Source organism: Pteronotus mesoamericanus, unplaced genomic scaffold (genome assembly GCF_021234165.1).
Source record: "Pteronotus mesoamericanus isolate MK-2021 breed Mesoamerican mustached bat unplaced genomic scaffold, CSHL_Meso_final contig_73, whole genome shotgun sequence".
Lineage (NCBI taxonomy): Eukaryota > Metazoa > Chordata > Mammalia > Chiroptera > Mormoopidae > Pteronotus > Pteronotus mesoamericanus.
In genome coordinates, this window is record NW_026555245.1 from 33,593,620 (window position 1) to 33,615,940 (window position 22,321).

General features: G+C 36.0%; 1 protein-coding gene across 5 annotated transcripts in view; it reads left to right on the plus strand.

Annotated features, from left to right (window-relative positions):
• Positions 1–22,321, plus strand: part of DENND4C (DENN domain containing 4C) — a 132,885-nt gene that overhangs the window by 95,401 nt on the left and 15,163 nt on the right. For all 5 annotated transcript variants that reach the window (XM_054583197.1, XM_054583196.1, XM_054583195.1 and 2 more), the window contains 8 exons: positions 1,768–1,890; positions 2,753–2,899; positions 6,340–7,499; positions 15,535–15,712; positions 16,462–16,571; positions 16,860–17,035; positions 20,824–21,006; positions 21,779–21,974. In XM_054583197.1, coding sequence (XP_054439172.1) covers positions 1,768–1,890; positions 2,753–2,899; positions 6,340–7,499; positions 15,535–15,712; positions 16,462–16,571; positions 16,860–17,035; positions 20,824–21,006; positions 21,779–21,974 — 2,273 coding nt within the window. The remainder of the gene's footprint in view (positions 1–1,767; positions 1,891–2,752; positions 2,900–6,339; positions 7,500–15,534; positions 15,713–16,461; positions 16,572–16,859; positions 17,036–20,823; positions 21,007–21,778; positions 21,975–22,321) is intronic.

Consider the following 22,321-nt stretch of genomic DNA (forward strand, 5'->3'; position numbering starts at 1 on the left):
ACCACAGTATAGTTATCAAATTCAGGAAAACATTGTAAACTGCTGTAATCTATATTGACATTCCAATTTTGTCAATTACTGTGATGTCCTTTGTGGTACTTTAACTCCCTCTCTTTGTCTTCTTTAACTTGGCATAGTTACTCACCCTTTCTTTGTCCTTCATTACCTTTAACCTTTTGGAGAATTCAGTCCAGTTATTTTGTGGAATGCTCCTCAGTTGGAGATTGCCTCATTTTTCCCTGTGGTTAGATTAGGTTATGTATCAATGGCTCTACTACAAAAATGATACTGTATCCTTTCAGATGATCACATCACAGAGGCACACAGCGACTGTCTGCCCTGCATTGGTGATGTTAATTTTAATCTCTGGTTTCAGTGTTTTGTTTCTCTTAGTTACTGTTATCCCCCTTGGAGATAATAAGCTATCTGTGAGGAGACACTTTTAGACTATGCAACAATATCCTCTTTCTTATCACACTTTCTCTTTTAAATTTAGCATCATCGATGACTGTTGCCTGAACCACTCTTTACTGTGATGGTTATAAAGTGGTAGCTTTGCCAATATTCTCCCTCCACATTTGTAAGATGATATTCTATCATATGTCCTTTAGGCATGCCTCCATCTTGTTTTTGAGCACTTCCTTTCTTGTGTAATAAAATGTTCCTGACTTCTTACTATACCTTCTCTGCCTGAGCTCTGGAATTGGCCATTTCTTCAAGGATCGTAGGTTCCTTTTAATGGGCAACAGATTTTAGAAACCAACATCTGGTCTCTGGGTGTGTTTACTACTCCAAGGTGTTACTGCTTCTAGACTTTTTTCAGAAGAGCTAGAAAATGTGTATGTATATTGTAGAAATACTTCTAATTCCAATTAACCCTACAGGGTTTTTTTGCCTGCCTTCATTCTTTTTTTTTTTTTTTTAATCTCTCACATTAAGAATTTTGGCTTCTAAAAACATCATTACATTTACTGATTTGCTCAATGGTACCATACACATAAAATAATTTCAGATTTGCTACACCCATTTCTCTGTGAAAAACAAGCCTCCTCATGAGTTCAGGATTTGACTGTTACTCCCTCCACCCCCAGGCTTAGGGTATATACTCAAAATAGTGTGTTTGAAAGTTAGTTGGATTAGTCTTCCCCATCCTTTCAGTGTGTTTATGTTATTCCTATAAAATACAGTTGCTTTCATTTGTATTTTTTTGCATTCAATTTTAGTTACTCCCCCTTCCCCATCTTACCGATTTAATTTTATGAGTATGTAGAAGTTAATACATTTCCAAAAATAAAAACAATATAATAAGCCCTACTTATAGAAGTTTTCTTTCTGTCCCTTCCATCCTATTTTGCACCATGCCTTATAGGTAACCAGTTTTGTTTTCTGGTTTATCATTCCTTCATTTCTTCTTGCAAAAGTAAGTAGACATATATATTTGTTTTATTTCCCCTTCTTACACAAAAATCAGCATTCTATAGACACACTCCAAAAGAAGATTTCAAGACATCTTATCCATATCTATTAATTTACAGATGAGGATTAAGGTTCAGTGCTTTCAAATGTAATGGTTTTTAGTCTTTGACATTCCTGTTTCTATTGTTGTTTGCTTCTTATTGTTTTAAAGTGTCCTGTGTGCTTTGTATACTTTCTTGTCTTCCATTTCTCTAAGTCATGTAGATCAATGGAATTTTCTTTTGAAATTTTATAGCTGGACTCTAAGTATATGAAAACATTTCTATTGTAAGCCTGCACTGTTTTTCACAGGTGGTCAGTCTGACCAAGGCTATGGGTCTAAGGATGAACTTATAAAGGATGATGCAGAAATTCCTGGTACTGAAGAACAAGCAGCAAGAGAATTGATAATTAAAACAAAAGTACAAACAGAAGGTTAAGTACTAATACTTTCTAGCTTTACTTGGAAAAATACCTCTGTTAACTAAAAGTGTTGTTTGATAATTTTAGTGATAATTTAGAATTGTAAGGTCTGAATTTATAAGATCTGTGTACCATTATATATGGTAGATTTTGATAGTCTCTGAATTTTAGAATGTAAGAGATCTTTAGAGACTGTCAGCCCTTAATATTGTAGGAAACTGTGACCATTAAAGTATTTATTTACCAAAGTTACATAGCTACTTTGTGACAGAACCAAGACTAAACTTTGAGTCATTAAACTTGTATTTTAGTGCCCCCTTTATTTAAAATGCTCTTTTGCTGGAAGTCTGTCAGATACCTAAGTGGGTGTTTCTCATTGATGGGTTAAATGTAATCTCTCTGGTTTCCTGTTCTGTTTTGTTTTGGAACTCATTGAGATAGAAATGATTTGTAGTAATCATTTTATGGAAATATGGAGGAATATTTTGACTTTATGGTAATACAATGTTCTTTTTACACAAAAGTATACTTTCTTCAATGATGTCATTTATTTTATTCTCCAGTTATCCAAAAGCAAGCCCATCTCCTACTTGACAAATGATGAGTATAAATGAAGACCAGTTCTTGAATTTAGTCATTCAGGAATGTTCAAGTTAGGATTATTGAATGCTAAAATAAAGCTTTTATTTCAGTCAGTACTGGCAACATTTATGGCATAAAGTAACTGAGACATAATAAATCAATAAAAAATAGTTATGTATTCATCCCCACTAGGATGAAGAAACTACGTACATAGATTAACATCAGTACATGGTTTTTGTTCTATATTGGCAAAAGTAGGAATGATAACATTTAGATTTTTTTTCCCCCTCAGAGGTGTGTGATGTCTCTTCTGTGGTGGCAAAACATTCACAATTTAGTGGAGAGCCACAGAGTCCTACTGAGCCTCCTGCATGGGGTGGCAGTATTGTGAAAGTTCCATCTGGTATATTTGATGTCAGTGGCAGGAAAAGCAGCACTGGTGAGTCTTTATGTATTGGTTATTACATATTTAAAATATACTTCTCTAGAACCCTGGCTGTTGTAGCTCAGTTGGTTGGATGTAGTCCCGTACACCAAAAGGCTGAAGGTTCAATTCCCGGTCAGGGCATATATGTGGTTGTGGGTTTGATTCGTAGTCCAGGGGCATATGGGAGGCACCCAATTGATGCTTCTCTCTCTCTGTCTCTCTCTGTCTCTTTCTCTCTCTCTCTCTCTCTCTCTCTCTCTCTCTCTCTCTCAAAGCAATGAAAAAAATGTCCTTGGGTGAGGAATGCACACATGCACACACATACACACTTCTGCAGATATACATATGTCTTTAATGACATTTAATTGTTGGCTAATTACAGTGAACATGCTGAAGAGCCAGAAGTAAGTTTAAGTCCTATAAATGAGCTAAGTGAGAAGTTAAAACAGTGGCTAAAGATACTTAATTTTTAAAAAGAGGGGTATTTAGAGTGTTTAGTTGTTATTTGGAATACCTTTTCTTGTTGTAGTGCCTGTTCTCAGTTTGGTCCCACTTTCTCATGGTAGATAATGAGAGGTGACCACCAGCCAGGGCTCACTCGCTCGCTCTCTCTCTCTCTTTTTTTTTTTTTAAGCATAATGACCTGGGAAACTTGGAGGGAAGTCTTTGATAAGGTTTTTTTAGGGCCTCCTATACTCATCAAGAACAGAGATGCAGTGATGTGATGGAATTTTAGAGGGCTTATGTGTGATAGGATAATTCCTGTCACTGAAGGGAAATGTAAAAAAATGATCGACATCAATTACTTTCTACACAAAATACCAGTGGGTCTTTAATTTTGACCCAGTTATTGTAAGCACCCTGAGCCACTTGTTTGTAATTATGTTTTTGTAATGAATAACTGTTATGTGTGACTCCCTTGAATTTGAGTTTACTACTTTGTTATATTATAGCCTCCCAGGTACTCTTTTCTCTTTTTTTTTAATTTTAAAATCTTATTTTGTTTTTAGAGAAAGGAGAAGGGAGGGAGGAAGAGGGGGAGAGAAACATTGATGTGAGAGAGAAACACACATCAGTTGCATCTCAAACTTGCCCCAACTGGGGACCAAACCTGCAACCCAGACATGTGTCCTGACTGGGAATTGAACTGGCAACCTTTTGCTTTGTGGGACAATGCCTAACCAACTGAGCCACATTGATCAGGGAACCTGCCAAGTACTCTTAAGGCATACATCTAAGTATATGCTTTCAAAGAACAGTGAAGTTGGCCTGTATCTTGTGCCCTTCATTAGTAGCTACTATTCACTTCTCTAAAGTCGACTGTCTTGTCTGTAAGTGTATGTTGTATGACTTTATAGAACTTAATTTTCCCAGTTTTTTAAATCAATATAGAAATACTTATTCCTAAAGGCTTCTTTATGTATTTACTGTGATACCAAGTCAGTTTTTTGGGGGGATGGGTGGACGGATAATGCACAAAAGGTAGAGTTAGAGGTGTTTTGAGCAAATAATTGAAATATATGTTCTATATCCCATTTTTCCAACCTGTTGATGGCAGGTTAAAAAAAAAAGGAGAAAGACAGTTTTCTTCATCAAAGGGTTAGAATCTTTTCAGGATACTGAAATGGACATGATCTGGAGACTGATGTGGTTTCTTGCCATTTTTACTCATCTTATTTCCATGTTAAATCTTGATCTAGGAAGGTTTATGTTAAGAAAGAAGGAGGAGGTAGTGGAGCTTTTTGCCAATACATCAAACAGTCAAATTCATTTTAAAATTGAACTAAATGTCCCACTAAATTCTTGGAAATACTATGAGAACCAATAAATTTGCAAAGATCTGTTTCTCAAATATTGGTAAAAGTTTTCAAAGCAGGTACAAATTTGTAAAATAGGCTAATATGATTCCCCTAAAAGCTTTAAAAATATCTCAAAGTGCTCATTATTAGTTCTGTTTAATTGGTATAATTATGATTATTAGTTGGTACCAATTTGGAAGATTAAAAAGAAGCTTGAAATCAATTTGGAAGATTAAAAAAACTTTATCAAAGACTTCCCCTCCAAAATTCCCAAGTCATTATGCTTTTTAAAAAACAAATGAGAGCCCTGGTTGGTTCAGTGAGTTGGGTAATGTCCTGCAAACTGAAAGGTCACTGGTTCCATTCCTGGTCAGGGAACATGCCTGGGTTGTGGGCCATGTAGGGGATGTGTGAGAGAATACACTGTATTCTGCTGTGTATAATGTGCTGCTGTGTGTAATGCGCACCCACATTTTTGTGTGCATTATATGTGGTATTAATATACCCATGGCGTATAATCATTGTACCTATGTATAATGTGCATCCTTATTTTCCCTCAAAAATTTGGACATAAGAGTTCACATTATACATGGCAAATACAGTAATTAAGCTTTTTCGCTCACATTGATATTTCTCTCCCTCTCTCCCTCCCTTCCCCTTTCTCTAAAAATAAATTTTAAAAATCTTTAAAAAAAAAGAACATGAAGATCTGACACTATTAAAGAATTTTAAGAAACAATTAACAAAACAAACAAATGAGAATCCTAAATATGAATGGATAAATAGACTTAAGTTTGGGTAACGATTCAAATAGAAAATAGCTTTTGGTTTTGAAGTGAAAAATATTGCATGGTAGCAAAAAGTAAAAGACTACTTGCTTCCCCCAAAGTAGCTGGGTGGGATATTCCTACAGCCATAATTGGCATAATTTTGTGCTACTTGATCAAACAAGATTGACCTGTGAGGGCTGGGATCATGTCTGTTTTATTTGCCATTATATTCCTAGCACCACACATAGTGGATGCTGGTAGACATTCAGATATTTGTTAAAGGAATGAATATATCTGAACAATTTTTAGTTACTCAGATTTTATTAACCTTCTTGGAGTTGACCAATTTTAAGCACTCTATTCTTGATTCTTTACTTCAGGGCAGTTATTTTACTTTGAAGCAGTAAGACTGGCTATAGCAAATATATAATTCCTCTATAATTATGAATTTGCTTTGTGCAAAGTAGATTCCCAGCAAATATTTGTTGAATTAGATATATGAAAGCTAAGAGAGAAGAGATTATTTCTTTTTAGATCTGTTATTTGATACAGAATATACTTCTTAAATTGAATATAAACCCTTAAAATGTAAAATATAGATCTGTATGGATAAATGTGATGTATTTTAGTGAACAGTGCAGGTATATACAACATACATTACACAATCTATTTTGGAAGATTATGCATTAAAATATTATTTCTGAGAGGCAGAGTTGAATGAAGTTTTGTTTGTACTACTCTTTTCCTGTATACTTTATTTTTGCCTTCTAAACTTTCTGGTTCTTTTACAGAATATGTTACTTTCAAAAATCAGAAAAACGTTTTAATAAAAATTACTTTAATTGAAAACATTCATTTTTAGTATTCTACTTTCCCTCTTTAGGTAGTACATCAAATGTGCTATTTTCTGCTCAAGATCCAATTGAAGATGCAGTCATTGGTGAAGCTACTAATCTCAAGAACAGTGATAGAGGAGAAAAAAGACAAAAGCATTTTCCAGAGAGGAGTTGTAGTTTTAGTTCTGAAAGTCGAGCAGGAATGTTGCTTAAGAAGAGCAGTTTGGATTTGAATTCCAGTGAAGCAGCTATTATGATGGGAGCAGATGCCAAGATTCTCACAGCAGCACTGACATGTCCTAAGACTTCTCCACTTCATACTGCAAGAACCCATAGCTTTGAGAGTGTTAGCTGTCATCTAGCTGATACTAGGACTTGTGTATCCGAAAGCACTTGGGATTCCGAGCACAGGTCTTCATCAGTGTTAGAGATGCTTGAGGAAAGCCAAGAGCTGCTAGAATCTGTGGTTGATGATGGTGTTGCTACAACTACTATGACAAAGGATACACAGGACAGTCTACAAAGTGATGGTAACAGTAATCAGTCCAGAGACTTGAAAGCAGAATCCAAAGATCTAATAAATAAAAGAAGTAGTTTCTACGGTGTTGCTAAAGCTGTTGAGAGGGAAGATGTTGAAACTGGACTAGATCCTTTGTCTCTTTTAGCCACTGAATTTATAGGAGAAAAAACTGATTCTGAGGATAAGTTGTTTTCTCCAGTTATTGCACGTAACCTGGCTGATGAAATCGAAAACTATATGAACCTAAAGAGTCCCCTGGGTTGCAAGTCTTCTAGTATGGAATTACACAAAGAGGGAAACAGAGAGTCTGGAACTACCCCATTTATTCACCCTTTAGAGAGAAGATCAAGTCTACCTATAGATCATGGTCCACCAGTGCAGGAAAATCCTGAAAGTGAAAAGAGCTCCCCTGCAGTGTCGAGGTCTAAAACACTTACTGGGCGTTTCAAGCAGCCCTCTCCCTCGAGAGGTCACAAAGAACGTTCAAGTTCTTTATCAGCACTGGTTCGCTCTTCGCCTCATGGCTCACTGGGCTCTGTGGTAAATTCTTTGTCAGGGCTAAAGTTGGATAACATACTCTCGGGGCCCAAGATAGAGGTCCTGAAGTCTGGTATGAAGCAAGCAGCGACAGTTGCCAGCAAGATGTGGGTAGCTATGGCGTCTGCCTACAACTACTCAGACGATGAGGTAAGAATGTTTTGCTATCTGATATTGGAATGTTTGTATTATTTTTTACGTACAAATGATTATTTAGAGTTACCTAGTAACTTTGGTTTTTATATTTTAAAATGATGCATATCCTATTTCCTTCTTGAAAAAACTTTAACCTACACATAAGAAAATTAATAATGAATAAATAGAATATCAGGACTATTTTATAATTCCATAGATTAGTCTAAACTAATACATTAAGTTTATTTATTTGAGAGCACTAATGATTAATGTTTCAGTTTAATAATGGTGCCATATTATGTTTGCATGGCACTTCAGTTTTTAAATAATTTTACGTTGTTATCTTTTTAATACATTTGAAGCAACTCTGCAACTTGATCTGTAGATTTCATACTCTATGACAAAAACTGATTATTATTTTAAAAATCATTGTAAAGAAAATTAATCATTAGATCTTCATATGAAAATAAGTAGGGAAATTTTCCTTATTTTATAGAAAAACTTTAAAATTTCACTGTTGCCCTGACTAGTGTAGCTCATTTGGTTGGGCTTTGTTCCACAAAACTAAAGGTTGCCAGTTCGATTCAAGGTCAGAGCACATGTCTAGGTTGCCAGTTCGGTCCCTAGTCGGGGCGCGTATGAGAGGTAACTGATGGATGTTTCTCTTCTCTCCTTTTCCCTCCCTCCCCCTGTCTCTAAAAACAAATAAATAAAACCTTAAAAAAATTTTATTATTATGTTACGTAATATTACACTATTTATAAACTACTATTGTATAAAAAATTATAGTAGTTTACTAGGAAAAAAAAACAGACACCTATAAATGTTTACTATTATTATTGTAGCACTATGTTCTAGGTACTGTCATAAGATGTATATGTATTCTATACATACATATATATGCATACATGTATATTTGAAGTATTTGAAGCAGTCCTAATGGTTTATACTATTGTTATCCCCATTTTATAGATGAGGTATCTGAGATTCAAAGAGGTTAATTAATCTCCCCAGATCACACAAGTAGTGAGTGGGAGAACTGGAATTTGAAGTCTGGGAGACTGGCTCTCGAGTCCATGCTCTTCACCACCATAGTAGCAAAGAAGGGAGCAGCATCTTAGAAAAGGTTCCTTTAGGGACTATCCAAAAAGAGGAAAGCAGATTGTATCTAAGTTGGCTTTTGGTGGATAAATTGAAAGTTTTGGGTTAAAGTAGTAAGATGGCAGAGTGTGTATCAGAGAAAATAAAGGAAAAAGTATGAAGGCTTAAAACAGCATGCATTTTCAAAATAATGTAATCAATTTCAGATTGCTAAAGTTGTAAATAGGAAGTAAGAGACAGGAAGTTAAATTGGACAAATAAGGCTTGTATACCATTTGAAGGGAAACTATTCTATTGGCAAACCTAATTGAATTAAAAGTACAATAAGTAGTATAATTGAAATTGTATTTTGTATTTAAAGAGCTTATGAAGTCAGTTAAGGTAAGAAAAAATAAACTAACTTCAAAAGTATCGTACGCTGGAATTTTGTTTTTAAAGAGTGAGTCATTTTTGAAATTTTATCTAACAGAATTTTAAAAAAATTTTTAATTTTTTTTTTGCATTAACATTTAACCCTCTCATACTCCCATCCCCCGACTCCCACAATCATCACACTGTTGTCCATGTCCATGAGTCTCTTTTCCTCTTTGCTCAACTCCTTCACCCCCTAACCCCAGCTCCCATAGCTGTTAACCTGTTCTCTATTTATGAGTCTGTCCCTATTTGCTTGTTAGTTCAGTTTTTTCATTAGATTCCACACATGAATGAAATCATATGATATGTCTCTCTCTGAATGGCTTATTTCTCTGAGCGTAATGTTCTCCTGGTCCATCCATGCTGTTGCAAAATGTAAAATTTTCTTCTTTTTTTATGGCTGAGTAGTATTCCATTGTGTAAATATCCTATAGTTGTTTTATCCACTCGTTTACTGATGAACACTTGGGCTGCTTCCATATCTTGGCAATTATAAACAGTGCTGCAATGAACACAGGGGTGCTTATCACTTCTTTCAAATTAGTGTTTAGGGTTTCTTTGGACATGGGATTCAGAAGTGGGATTGCTGGGTCCAAAGGCAGAGCCATTTTTAATTTTTTTAGATGTTTCCATACTGCTTTCCACAGTGGATACACCAGTCTGCATTCCTGCTAACAGTGCAAAAGGTTCCCTTTTCGCCACATCCTCGCCAGGATTTGTTGTTCGTTGAATTATTGATGATAGCCATTCTGACAGGTGTGAGGTGATATATCAGTGTGGTTTTAATTTGCATTTCTCTGATGATTAGTGATGTTGAACATCTTTTCATATGTCTATTTGCTATCTGTGTGTCCTCCTTGGAGAAATGTCTCTTCAGGTCCTATGCCCATTTTTAAATTGGACTGTTTGTTCTTTTGCTGTTGAATTTTGTAACTTTTTTATAAATTTTGGATATTAACCCCTTATCACATGTATCAACGAATATGTTCTCCCATTCTGTGGGTTGCCTTTTTGTTTTTGTTGATGGTCTCATTTGCTATGCAAAATCTTTCTAATTTGATGTAGTCCCATTTGTTTATTTTTTTGTTTACATTGCTTGGAATATATTAGATAAAATATTGCTATAAGCTATGTCTGAGATTTTAATGCCTATGTTTTCTTCTAGGGTTTTTATGGTTTGGGGTCTAATATTTGTCTTTAATTCTTTTTGAATTTATTCTTGTGCGTGGCAAAAGAAGGTGGTCTAGTTTCATTTTTCTGTACATAATCTAATTTTTCCAACACCATTTATTGAATAAACTAGCCTGCTGTATGTGCTTGCTTCCTCTTTCAAACACTAATTGACTATAAAGGTGTGGGTTTATTTCTGGTCTCTATTCTGTTCCATTGATCTCTCTGTCTGTTTTTATGGCAGTACCATGCTGTTTGATTAATATGGCCTTGTAGTATAGTTTGATGTTAGGTAGCGTGATTCCTCCAACCTTGATCTTCTTTTTCAGGATAGCTGTTGCTTTGTGGGGGCCTTTTGTGGCCCCACATAAATTTTTTGAAATATTTGTTCTAGTTTTGTGAAATCCATCATTGGAATCTTGATAGGAATTGCATTGAACCTATAGACTGCTTTGGGTAGCATGGACATTTTAATGATGTTACTTCTTTCTATCCATGAACATGGTATGTGGTTCCATTTTCGTGTCTTGTTCAATTTTCTTCTTCAGTGCCTCATAGTTTTTAATGTACAGGTCTTTTATATCATTGGTTAGATTTATTCCCAGGTTTTTTTTTTTTTTTTTAAAAGGGTGAGCCATTTCATATTTGAAATTTTACCTAACAGTATTTTTTTAAAAGCTTTATATTGAGTAATTTGGACTTGGAATTTAAGATTGTAAATATGGAGGAGAATCAAGATGGTGGAGGAGTGAGTGGAAGTGACACTGACCTGCTCCCCAGACCAACCTGGAATTACAACTAAATCGTGGAGAAATCACCTGGAACAAACAACTGAACAATAGCAAGAGAGGAGCCTTGTAACCTCAGAAACAGAAGAATCAACTTTAACACAACTTAACTGGTACAGAGTGCGGTGGAGACTCGAGAAGGCGGGCGGGGTGCCCACGGGCAACAGCACCAGAAGGACACTGAAAGGGCCAGTTGGATCCCTCTGAGAAGAGCGGGGTCTAAGACAAAAGCGGGGATCTCTAGCCCACGGCACCAGAGCCCAAAAAGTACACAGAAAACAGCCAGCCGCGAAAAGCGGCAGGGTTGCTCTCTGCCAAAGGCAGAGGCTGGAGATGCAAAGAACTGTTTAAAGGGCCAACACATAAATTTTTATCTGCAGCCATTTATCCCGGTCTCCGGCAAAGGCGGGGGCAGAGTGGGCTAGAGACGCCTGAGGAGAGACTGGGGAAGGAGGCTTTGCGGAGAGAACTGAGAGAGTAGTAGGTGGGATCTCGGTGCTGACTCCATCCCCCATGCGGCAGCAGCCATCTTGCTCAGGTGGCGACGACTCCCCCTGAGCGGCACCAGCGTCAGAAGACCCAATAGCCCCACCCCAGGTGGGATTCCACTCCGCCCTGTGCTGAGCAGCCTGCTGAGTGCAGAGTGGCAGCCACAGACAGTAGATCCTTGGCTAACGGGGGCGCGGAGAGGTCTGGAGACACTTGAGGAGACTCTGGGTACGGAGGCTTTGGGGAGAGAACGGAGAGAGAGTAGCCGGCGGGATCCCAGTGCGGACTTCTCCCCCATACGGAGGCAGCGTGAGTGGACCCAATAACCCCGCCCTCAGGAGGGACTCCGCCCCACCCTGAACTGTCTAAGGCGGCCTGCTGAGTGCAGAGTGACTAGATTAACAGCTGAAGGAGACAGACACAAACGGTACATTACTGGAAGTCTCGAAAAGACTGCCTAAGGTCAGACAGGGACAACATCTGACATCATCAGAGGCAGATCCAGAAAGTAAAAACAGCGGTTTCCTACCATAGAAGTTCACACCACAAAGTCAGGAAATCAAGACAGATCAACTTAAGAATCAGAAGCAAAAGAGAAGAGTTTCACAAATAACGGGAAGACAAAGAAATACGCCCCACTCGAAGGGAAAGGAGCAATCCCCAGAAAGAGAACTAAATGAAATAGAGGCAAGTAAACTATCAGATACTGAGTTCCAAACAACGGTTCTAAGGGAGCTCGATGAGCTCAGTGAGCTCAGAGGAAATTACCAAAAACTACAGGGAAACTATGAGGAACTTACTGCAAACTGTATCAGCATGAAAAAGGACGTGGAAACTATCAGTAAGAGACAAGAGGAAATGAAGAAGACAGTTTCTGAAATGAAGAACACAGTAGAAGGATTCAAAAGCAGGCTAGATGAAGCAGAGGAACAAATCAGCAAGCTGGAGGATCAGGTGGAAAAAAGCTCCCAGAAAGAGCAAGAAAATGAAAAAAGACTCGAAAAGAATGAAGAGGCATTGAGGGAAATGCAGGACAACCTGAAACTTAGTAATATCCATATAATAGGGATACCAGAAGGAGAAGAAGAGGAGCAAGGGATAGAGAACCTGTTTGAAAAAGTCATGCATGATGGAAAACTTCCCTAATTGGAGGAGAGAAAAAGTGACACAAGTCCAGGAAGCACAGGGGGTCCCATTCAAGGGGGTCCCATTCAAGAGGAACCCAATGAGGCCCACTCCAAGACATATCATCATTAAAATGGCAAATAGCAAAGACAAACAGAATCCTAAAGCAAGCAAGGGAGAAAGAGGTAGTAACATGTAAGGGAGCCCCAATACGACTAGCAGCTGACTCCTCAATAGAAACCCTGCAGGCCAGAAGGGAATGGCAAGAAATATTCCAAGTCATGAAAAGCAGGGATCTGCAAGCAAGACTGCCCTACCCAGCAAGGCTCTCAATTAAAATGGAAGGCGAAATAAGGAGTTTCCCAGACAAAAGAAGGCTAAAAGAATACACTTCCACCAAACCAGCACTGCAAAATATGCTAAAGGGACTGCTTTAAGATGAATAAAATATTTCTATCAATACCCAGTTCCTTTCAGAGTTGCCAATATTTGATATTACCAATATTTTTAATACTCATTAACCTGACTGTGACAATGATGTTATTTTAATTGTTCCTTTACTATTGGTTGAAACTAAACCTGTTTTTGTATTAAAAAAGGACTTGTGTCTTCTGTGCTATAAAATCATATTAAATGATAAAAAATTTAAGTACAGATATACAAGAACCTTCTAATCAGTTTTAAATATTCATAATACATTTTTCCAAAATAGGAACTGTTTTTTAATGTATTCTTTTCATGTATTTTTCTCATTACATCTCTATCGCTCTGACCAGTGGGGCTTGGTTTGGTGCTGTCCAGCAAAGCAAAAGTTCGCAGGTTGAATTTCTGGTCAGGGTACATGCTTGGGTTGAGGTTTGGACCCTAGTCGAGGTGTGTACAAGAGGCAACTGATCAGTGTTTCTCACATTAACGTTTCTCTCCCTCTCTTTTTCCTTCCCTTCTCCTCTCTCTAAAAATACATAAATAAATAAATAAAGTTCTTTAAAAAATCTTTTACATTATTTATACCCCTCTATCCTAATCCAATTTACTGATGTACTATTATGTATTTAGTAAATCCTCCATTGTGTACACATTTAGAATGCTTTAAGTTAAATAAGTTACACTGATGAATTCTGTTGAGCTATTTTTTCACTTATTCCTAGTTTTTTCCCTAGATTAAATTCTGGTTAGTAATATGAACATTTTACAGACTTGTTATTCATTTTTTCCTTTGAAAATGTTAGGTATATCCTGTTTGTTATTGTCAAGCACCGGTATCATGGCTATAGCTATGAAAAGAAAGATTAAGATCTGTGACCACTTCATATTACAATATTTTTTTAATTTATAAATCATGTTTATTCTATTGCAGTTGTCTCAATTTTTACTTTATCTCCTCCACCCATCCCACTCCCACAGTCAATTCCCACTCTGTTGTCCATGTCCATGGGTCATTCATACATGTTCTTTGTTTAGTCCCTTCCCCTTCTTTCCACCATTGTCCTCTTTTCTATCCCCTCTGGTTACTTTCAGTCTACTCCATGTTTTTGTGCCTGTGGTTTATTTTGTTCATTAGTTTATTTTGTTGAAGAGAGTCCACTTATAGGTGAGATCATATGGTATTTGTCTTTCATCAACTGGCTTATTTCACTTAGCTTAATATTCTCCAGTTCCATCCATGTTGTCACAAAAGGTAGGAGTTCCATCTTTCTCTCTCTCTTTCTTTCTTTCTTTCTTTCTTTCTTTCTTTCTTTCTTTCTTTCTTAAATGCATATTGATTTTATTTATTTTTTTAGATGTCAGTTAATTATAAAATATTAAAAAAATTTAAAACCAGTATAAAGTCTCCGCAATTAAACCAACATGACATCAACACAGATATAATCAAGTAGATCAATGAAATACAATGAGCATTCTAGAGACAAACGTATATATCTAACAATATAATATATGATTAAGTTGATATTTCTAATCAATGGGTAAACTAAGGCTTATTCAACAAATAAGGTGCATGGACCACTATTACTGGATAATAACTGACTTCCACTCACTCCTCCGCCATCTTGATTTCTCGACACAAGTCTTCTTTAAAGCAAAAATTAAAATGGAATATGCTTATTGAAATATTTTTTATTTAAACTAAAGCACTAACAGTCATGGTGGTTCAGAATTACAGTGTTTGGAACTTTAATCATTCTTTATATCTCTACTATTGGTGATTGCTTTTCCAAACAATCATATTCCCAGCTGAAAATCTCTTAATCTTATTTTAAAGCACTCATGTCATCCATATTTTCAGATGATATAATTATAAGTTAGCTAAATAATTTTTGCAAAGTCATATTACATGATTAGAAGCCAAGATCACACACTGGCTGTGTTTGACTCTAAAGCTCCTTCTCTACTTGTGCTGCCATCCCTGATCCCACTGGAGACTGTGAACTCCTAGAGTTCCTTTATTTTATTTTGTTTTATTTTTTTCTAAAGATTTTATTTATTACTGGAGAGAGGGAAAGGGAGAAAGAGAGGGAGAGAGACATTGATGTGAGAGGAACATCGGTTGGTTGCCTCTCACACGTCCCCACCTGGGGACTGGCCTGCAACCCAGGCACATGTCCTGACTAGAATCAGGCCAGCAGCCTTTCTGTTTGAAGGCTGGTGCTCAATCCACTGAGCCGTACCAGCCAGGGCAAGTTCCTTTATTTTATAATACTAAATATTGAGAGGCACCACACACCCCAAACATACACCAGGGCCACAACACAATCTTAACGGTTAATATTATGTAGGTCATTGCTTGAATGTTTAAGAGTCTGGAAGGGAAAATACAAACAAGAAGTTTTTGTTGTGAAAAGTATGGAGGTGAAGATATATTTAAGGATTATAGAGGAGTTTAATTCTGAAAAAGGTGAAGTAAATATATTCTCATTGGCAAAGTTATTATTTATATTTGTGTGGTTTTATTCTTTTAATTAAAGGAGGAAACTAATAGAGATTACAGCTTCCCAGCTGGCCTTGAAGACCATATTTTGGAGGAGAATACGTCACCTAACACAAGTATCTCAGGGATGGTCCCCAGTGAACTTACCCAGAGCAACACAAGCCTTGGCAGTAGCTGCAGCAGTGGAGATATAGGAAAATCACATTACTCAGCAGGTATGGGGAAGGATTGTCTTCTCTTCTATTTTATAGGCCCCTACCTTTCCCTTCTCCCACCAAACTTACAATAAGCCTCATTTGTTGAGATAATCTGATAGATCTTTAAAGTAGCCACAATATAGCTACTGTCACTGTTATTTTATATGATCTCTGAGTACTACAGTTAGTGATTTTATTTTTAATTGTTCATATTTGTGGATTATATCATTTGTTCTTAAACTTTAGTGTGTCAGAATCACCTGGGGAATTTGCTTAAAAATATATACAAATACCTAATTCCTAGGCTAAAATTTTTGAGACTGAGTGTGTGGGATATGGCCTTAGAAATTTGTGTTTTAACCAGCTCCGTGGGTGAATCAGATGCATATGAGGGTTTGAGAGCCCCTGGGCTGTGTCAACTGAAATGTCTTTAGCTCTGTGCTGTTTTTAAAAATTATAGTTCTATTTTATCTAACTTTCTATTAAAAATTTCAAATACCCTGAGAATTTGAAAGAATCATGTAGTGAACAGTTACATATTCTCCACCTAGATTTAAACTGTTGTTAACTTTCTCCCTCTCTCCTTCTCCCTCCTTCTCTCCCCTTCTCCCCCCTCCCACTCACATTCACTCACTTACACTGAACCATTTGAAAATAAATAGCAGACTTCATGATCTCACCCTGAATTCCCCCCTAAATGCTTAAGGATGCATTTCCAAAGAGTAAGAACATTCTCATAATGTGTTGTGATGGTTACTTTTCTCTAGGTGAACTTCCATTTCCAAGAGGCCTAAAAGGGCAGGACCTTGAAAAATCAGACCATGGTTCTTCTCAAAACACCAGCATGTCTAGCATCTATCAGAATTGTGCAATGGAGGTAAAGTTCTGTTTTTGCTCATGATAAAGTGGCTGTGAACATATTTTCACTTCAGAATGACAATTCACAGGATTCTGTGGTAACCTTATCAACAGAATAATGAGTCATTTTGTTGAATTTGTTTGATGTCTTATGTAAGCAAGGCAGTAAACTGGCAGTTTTATCTGTAAAGTAATTGAACTGTAATTCCAAATTTGATCAATAAAATAAATAAAAACTCTGTCTCAAGAGAATGGTCTATTAAGATTGTCATGGAGGTTTTCAGTGTCTGCATTTTTCTATTCTCAGGTTTTGATGTCAAGTTGTTCACAGTGCACAGCTTGTGGAGCTTTAGTTTATGATGAAGAAATTATGGCTGGATGGACAGCAGATGATTCAAATTTGAATACAACTTGCCCATTTTGTAAAAGCAACTTCTTGCCTCTTCTCAATGTAGAATTTAAAGATTTCAGAGGCTCTGCAAGGTTAGTATTTTAAGAGCCCTCTTAAGAGATAAGTGCCCCCCAATGGCATGACTCCTGGGGGAAGAGTGAAGTATTCATGGTATGTTCCAGGGGTCCCTTACCTTTCTCTTCATCACTTTCAGTACTTAAGTAGTATTTAAGTACTACTTAAGTATTTATTTAAGTAGAAAATAATGGTAATGTAAGAAGCTTCTTTTCCATTTTATTTAACATAATTATCAGTAGCAATTAATTCTTGCAACTAAACTTTATAGATAATTGAAAACTCTTGTTTTAATGTTAGGCATCATTATAAACTTTCTGCCTCTTGACCTTAATTATGTCTTTTAGAAACAAACAAAAAAGTGGGGGGTGGGGCTTGATCTCTTCTTAACTGGTAGTCCTTTGTACAGTGAAATAACCAAATTCTAAGCAGTAAGAAGGATACTAACTGATCTATAATCAGGCATCAGGTAAATAATTGAGGGTTTGGTAACGGTGCTGACCTATGTAATTATACTTAATATTCTGTTTGTTTTATGGAGCAAATGAACTTCATATTATTGTCTGTTTTTAGCTGCTTTAAAAAAATGCCCAGTCGTATGAGTGTTTTCTCTCTATCTTTCCTTTTAACTTCAGGTGTGGAGCTGAATGAAGTTATACTCTGACTCTTGTTATAGTATCAATGGTTTCTGTAACTTTTAATTTTTTTTCTCTCTCTTTTATTATCCCTGCCCATTCCCATCTCATTGCTTTTTCCAACACAGACATTGTGCTGTTTGTGGTATATCCTTTAATATATATCCTTATAAAATAGGTTGTTTTGCAGGATTATGTATTTTTAACTTATATGTTTAGAATAATGCGGAAAATCTCTATTTTCTTTGCCACTTGGTTTAAAATCTGGGTTGCTATATGTAGTCTAGTTTGTTTCTTTTCTCTAGCAGGAAGTTAATACCTCATTTTACTTATCCATTATCCTAGTGTTGGATACTTCAGTTACTTCCAGTTCTTTGTTGTTATAAATACCACTGCAGTGATATAATATGAGGGGGGGACTAAAAAATGGAATTTATTTATAAAAATACTGTGTATTTATCGTATATATTAAACTTCAGCCACCGTCAAAGTACTCTCCATTTGATGCAATACACCTATTGAGACATTTTTTCCCACTACTCAAAACAGTTTTTGAACGCATTGATTTTGATGTCTATTAGTGGTTTGGCCATTTTTTGCTTAACCTCTTCCACCTAGGCAAAAATGTTTCCCTTTGGGGACTTTTTTTCATCTGGGGAAACAAAAAAAGTCACTGGGGGCAAAGATCAGGTGAATAGGGAAGGTAGAGCACAGGTGTCATGCTGTTTTTGGTCAAAAACTGCTGAACACTCAGTGCATAGTGGGCAGGTGCACTTGTAAATTGCCCATGATGAAATGAACAAATGCATTGAAAGAGTCTTCAAAAAATATTCGCTGAAGCCAAATGCAGCCTGTTACAACGAAGCCAGGTGGTACACTGATACAGATGGGTTTCTAGAACACTTGCCTCGTGGGGAAGGCCTGTACTATAGGGGGCCTGCCCTTCAGAAGATAATTCTGGTTTTGGGGGGGTACCCCCCCAGTACACTGTAAATACATGTCTAGTTCTGGACTTGTGAAGTAGTTTCTCCCACAGTAAGTCTTATGAGTGAGTCTATTAGGTTGTTTCTTGCATAATTTGAATAAACTCTGGGAAATTGCTTCTCAGATGTCACAGATGGCTACACTCCCACTAGTAGTGTCTAAGAATTTTCATTTATGTACCTCCTTACCAGCATTTGGTATTACCATTTTTCTGATTTTTGCATTCTAATGACTATAAAGCACTATCTCATTCTTGTTTGAATTTCTCTGAATACTAGAGAGTTTGAGTATCTCTTCTTGTTATTCCAGTGTTTTCTATAAATTGCCTCTTTACTGTATTTTGCTGTGTATAGAGGGCTCCCATGTATAATACACACCCATGTTTTTGGCCCAATGATCATGATTTATGCTTCTGGAGTCTTGTTTTAGAAGTTGTTCCCATCTGTAGTACATTAAAATTTTTCACCTGAATATTCTTCTGATATTTTACCTCTGATATTTAGGTCTTTAATCCCAAGTACATCTCAAATTCTTACGTACACTCTACTCTGTGTTCTCCTGTTCTTTTTGTCAATATCATATTAGTTTTATTACACTTTGTATTATATCTGTAAGTTACCCCCTCATGGAATTATTTTTTCTTATGGTTATGTATTTAAAAAATTTTAGCTGTGGCTCGTGTGGCTCAATTGGTTGGAGTGTCATCCCATAGCTGAAAGGTTGCAGATTCAGTTCCCAGTCAGACCACATGCTAGATTGTGGGTTTGATCCCTGGTCCAGGTGTGGACAGTCCCCAGTCCAGACGTGCACAGAAGGCAACCAATCGATATTTCTCTCTCACATTGATATTTCTCTCTCTCCCTCTCTCCCTTCCTCTTTCTGTAAAAGCAATGAAAAAATGTCCTTGGTTGAGGATTAAAAATATGTATGTTTATGTATATATAAAAATTTTAGAATAACTTTTAAGTTCCTTAAAAATTCAGCTGGAGTTTTTATTGGGATTACATTAGATTGATTAATTTAGGGAAAATGGATATTTTCAATATTATTCTCTTATCTGTGAGCATAGTGTATTATCTTCATTTTTTTTAGATCTTTTTTATGTACTTTTAAAGTATTCTCCATAGGTCTTGTACTTTTTTGTTGAGTAATTGTGTTTCTTAGGCCATAGTGATAAGTATCTTATTTTATATTTTCTAATTGAGTATAAAGGAGCATTACTGATTTTCCTTAACAGTATGTCAGTATGGAAAATTTCAGTCTTAAAGCTTAAAGATTTTTTTTTGCAGTGACATCCAAATATTCACCCCTACATTCAGCAATTAACATTTTACTGTACTTGCTTTATTACTTATTTATCCCTACAGCCAGGTGACCAGCCAGCACGGTTACTGCTAATTGAAAATAAATAAATAAAGTAGAATGTAGACATTCATACATTTCTCCCCCCAAAGACTTCATCCTGTATATAACTGTTGGAGTTCAGTATTTATCATATTTTTTCATTTGAAGTAGAGTTAGTATCCAATAAAATGTACAAATCTTAAATGTTCCATTTGAATAGTGAATGCATATGTTCATGCAAATTTAAACCTTTATCAGGATGCAGAGCACTACTGTTACCTCAGAAATTTTCTCTTAATGTCCCTTGCAAAGCCCAACCCTCATACTGTTCTTACCCAGAAGGAAAAGGAGAGAAAGAAAATAAAACTCTGCATGAATAGAGGGGAGAGGAAATTACTAGAAACAAAATGGAGATTTTATCAGGGGCGAAAAAAGAGGTATTATAAACAATTAAAGGTTAACACATGTTAAAATGCTGCTGTTTCTTTTTTAACTCAGAAAATCAGTGAACTATTTTGCTTTTTATCTTCCTTCATAGCTTTCTCAAATGGTTTTCAAAAACTGAAGGGATCTTATATTGAACTAAAATGACCTCCTCTAGACCTTTCATTTGAATAGTTTAGAACAGGAGGGGAAGAATGAAGGCAGTAGTGTGAGGGGGAGGGGAAGGGGGGAGAGAGAGAGAGAGTGTGTGTGTGTGTGTGTGTGTGAAATAGGCAGTATTTCTATGGATTATTTAATTCACTAATGACTGCTTTACCATAAACTGATTCTAAATATGAAATTTAGAGGACTTGAGGATTTTTAAAGATTTACTTTTTGGACTGCTCTGTATTTTTTAGTTTTTTTCTGAAACCAAGTACCTCTGGTGACAGTTTACAAAGTGGCAGCATTCCGTTGGCAAACGAACTTTTAGAGCACAAACCCGTACCCAGTTCAGCAGAACCTGACTTGATCAACTTTATGGATTTCTCAAACCAAAACCAGACCATAACTGAAGAAATAAGCTCTGCAGCTGAATCAAGGTACTATATGTTATAGAGAACTTCTCATAATAAACAGGATATCCCTGTAAAAATTCCGTCTTTAAAGATAACCTGACTCATGTAGGCATAAGTTCTGACATTTAAAAAGTTTAATCTTAACTTTTTTCTACCATATATTGTTTAAATATCTAATGAATGAATCTGATGATTAACTTTTTTAAACTATGTTTAATGTTTTACAAAGTCTTGTACAAAATGAACTTCTCAACCAGTAAAAAGTATTTTCCCCTTTAGTGTGTTCATTACCAGTTTCCAGAGACATACTGTCTTTACTCTTAAATATGTATTGAATCAAACGTTTATTGAGAGACTTTTATATTCTAAACACTAAAAATAAAAAAGTGAGTAAGTTTTGATCTCTGTCCTTGGGTGGATCATAGCCTAGTAGAGATGAAATAATTTGCCAATGAATCTACATTACTTATTTGCATGCAACATAATTACTTCTAGGTGATTTTCTAAAATAAAGATGAAATAATATATGAATAAAACAACTGAATGGGCACTTAATCTTTTTAAAATGAAACCTGTTATCTACCACGTGTCCCCTTCCCACCCTTCACCAGAGTCATTCACTCTATCCTGTTCTTTCAACCAGTTTTACAAAAATGCCTGAAGAAGATTTTATTCTTACAAGGCAGTACTGACTACTCAGATATATTCAGTAAACTCAAAATTCATTGTAAAAATACTTTAGCTCTACAGATTTAGATTGTTTTACAGAACTAATATTTCTTTTTCATTTTTTAAGTGGTGAAATAAAGAATGCCAGTGGAGATGTTCAAACTATGAAAATTACAGCTGTGCCTAATAGTTTATCAAAGAGGAACGTATCTTTGACTCGAAGTCACAGTGTTGGAGGTCCTTTGCAAAATATTGACTTTTCCCAGCGACCACTTCATGGTATTTCAACAGTTAGTCTTCCAAACAGTCTGCAGGAAGTTGTGGTATGTAACAACATTATAATTATATTGTGTGTTCATGTGAGTGTTTATTAGAACAATATGTGATTCTTCTGTAGAAGATGAATGACATGAAAAATGTTAAGAATTTTTCATAAACGACTAAGAACTTTTTAGAATTTCAAATATGTACAAAAATAAACAGAAGAGGAACAAAAATTGAGTCCCTTGGACCCATCATCTAGATCCAGTAATTTTCAACTTAGGCCATTCTTCTTTTATGTATACCTTCATTCACTTCATTATAGGTTATTTTGAAGTACATTTCAAAAATCATATATTCTATTTGTAAATATTTCAGTTTGTATCTCTAATAAAAGATAAATATTCTT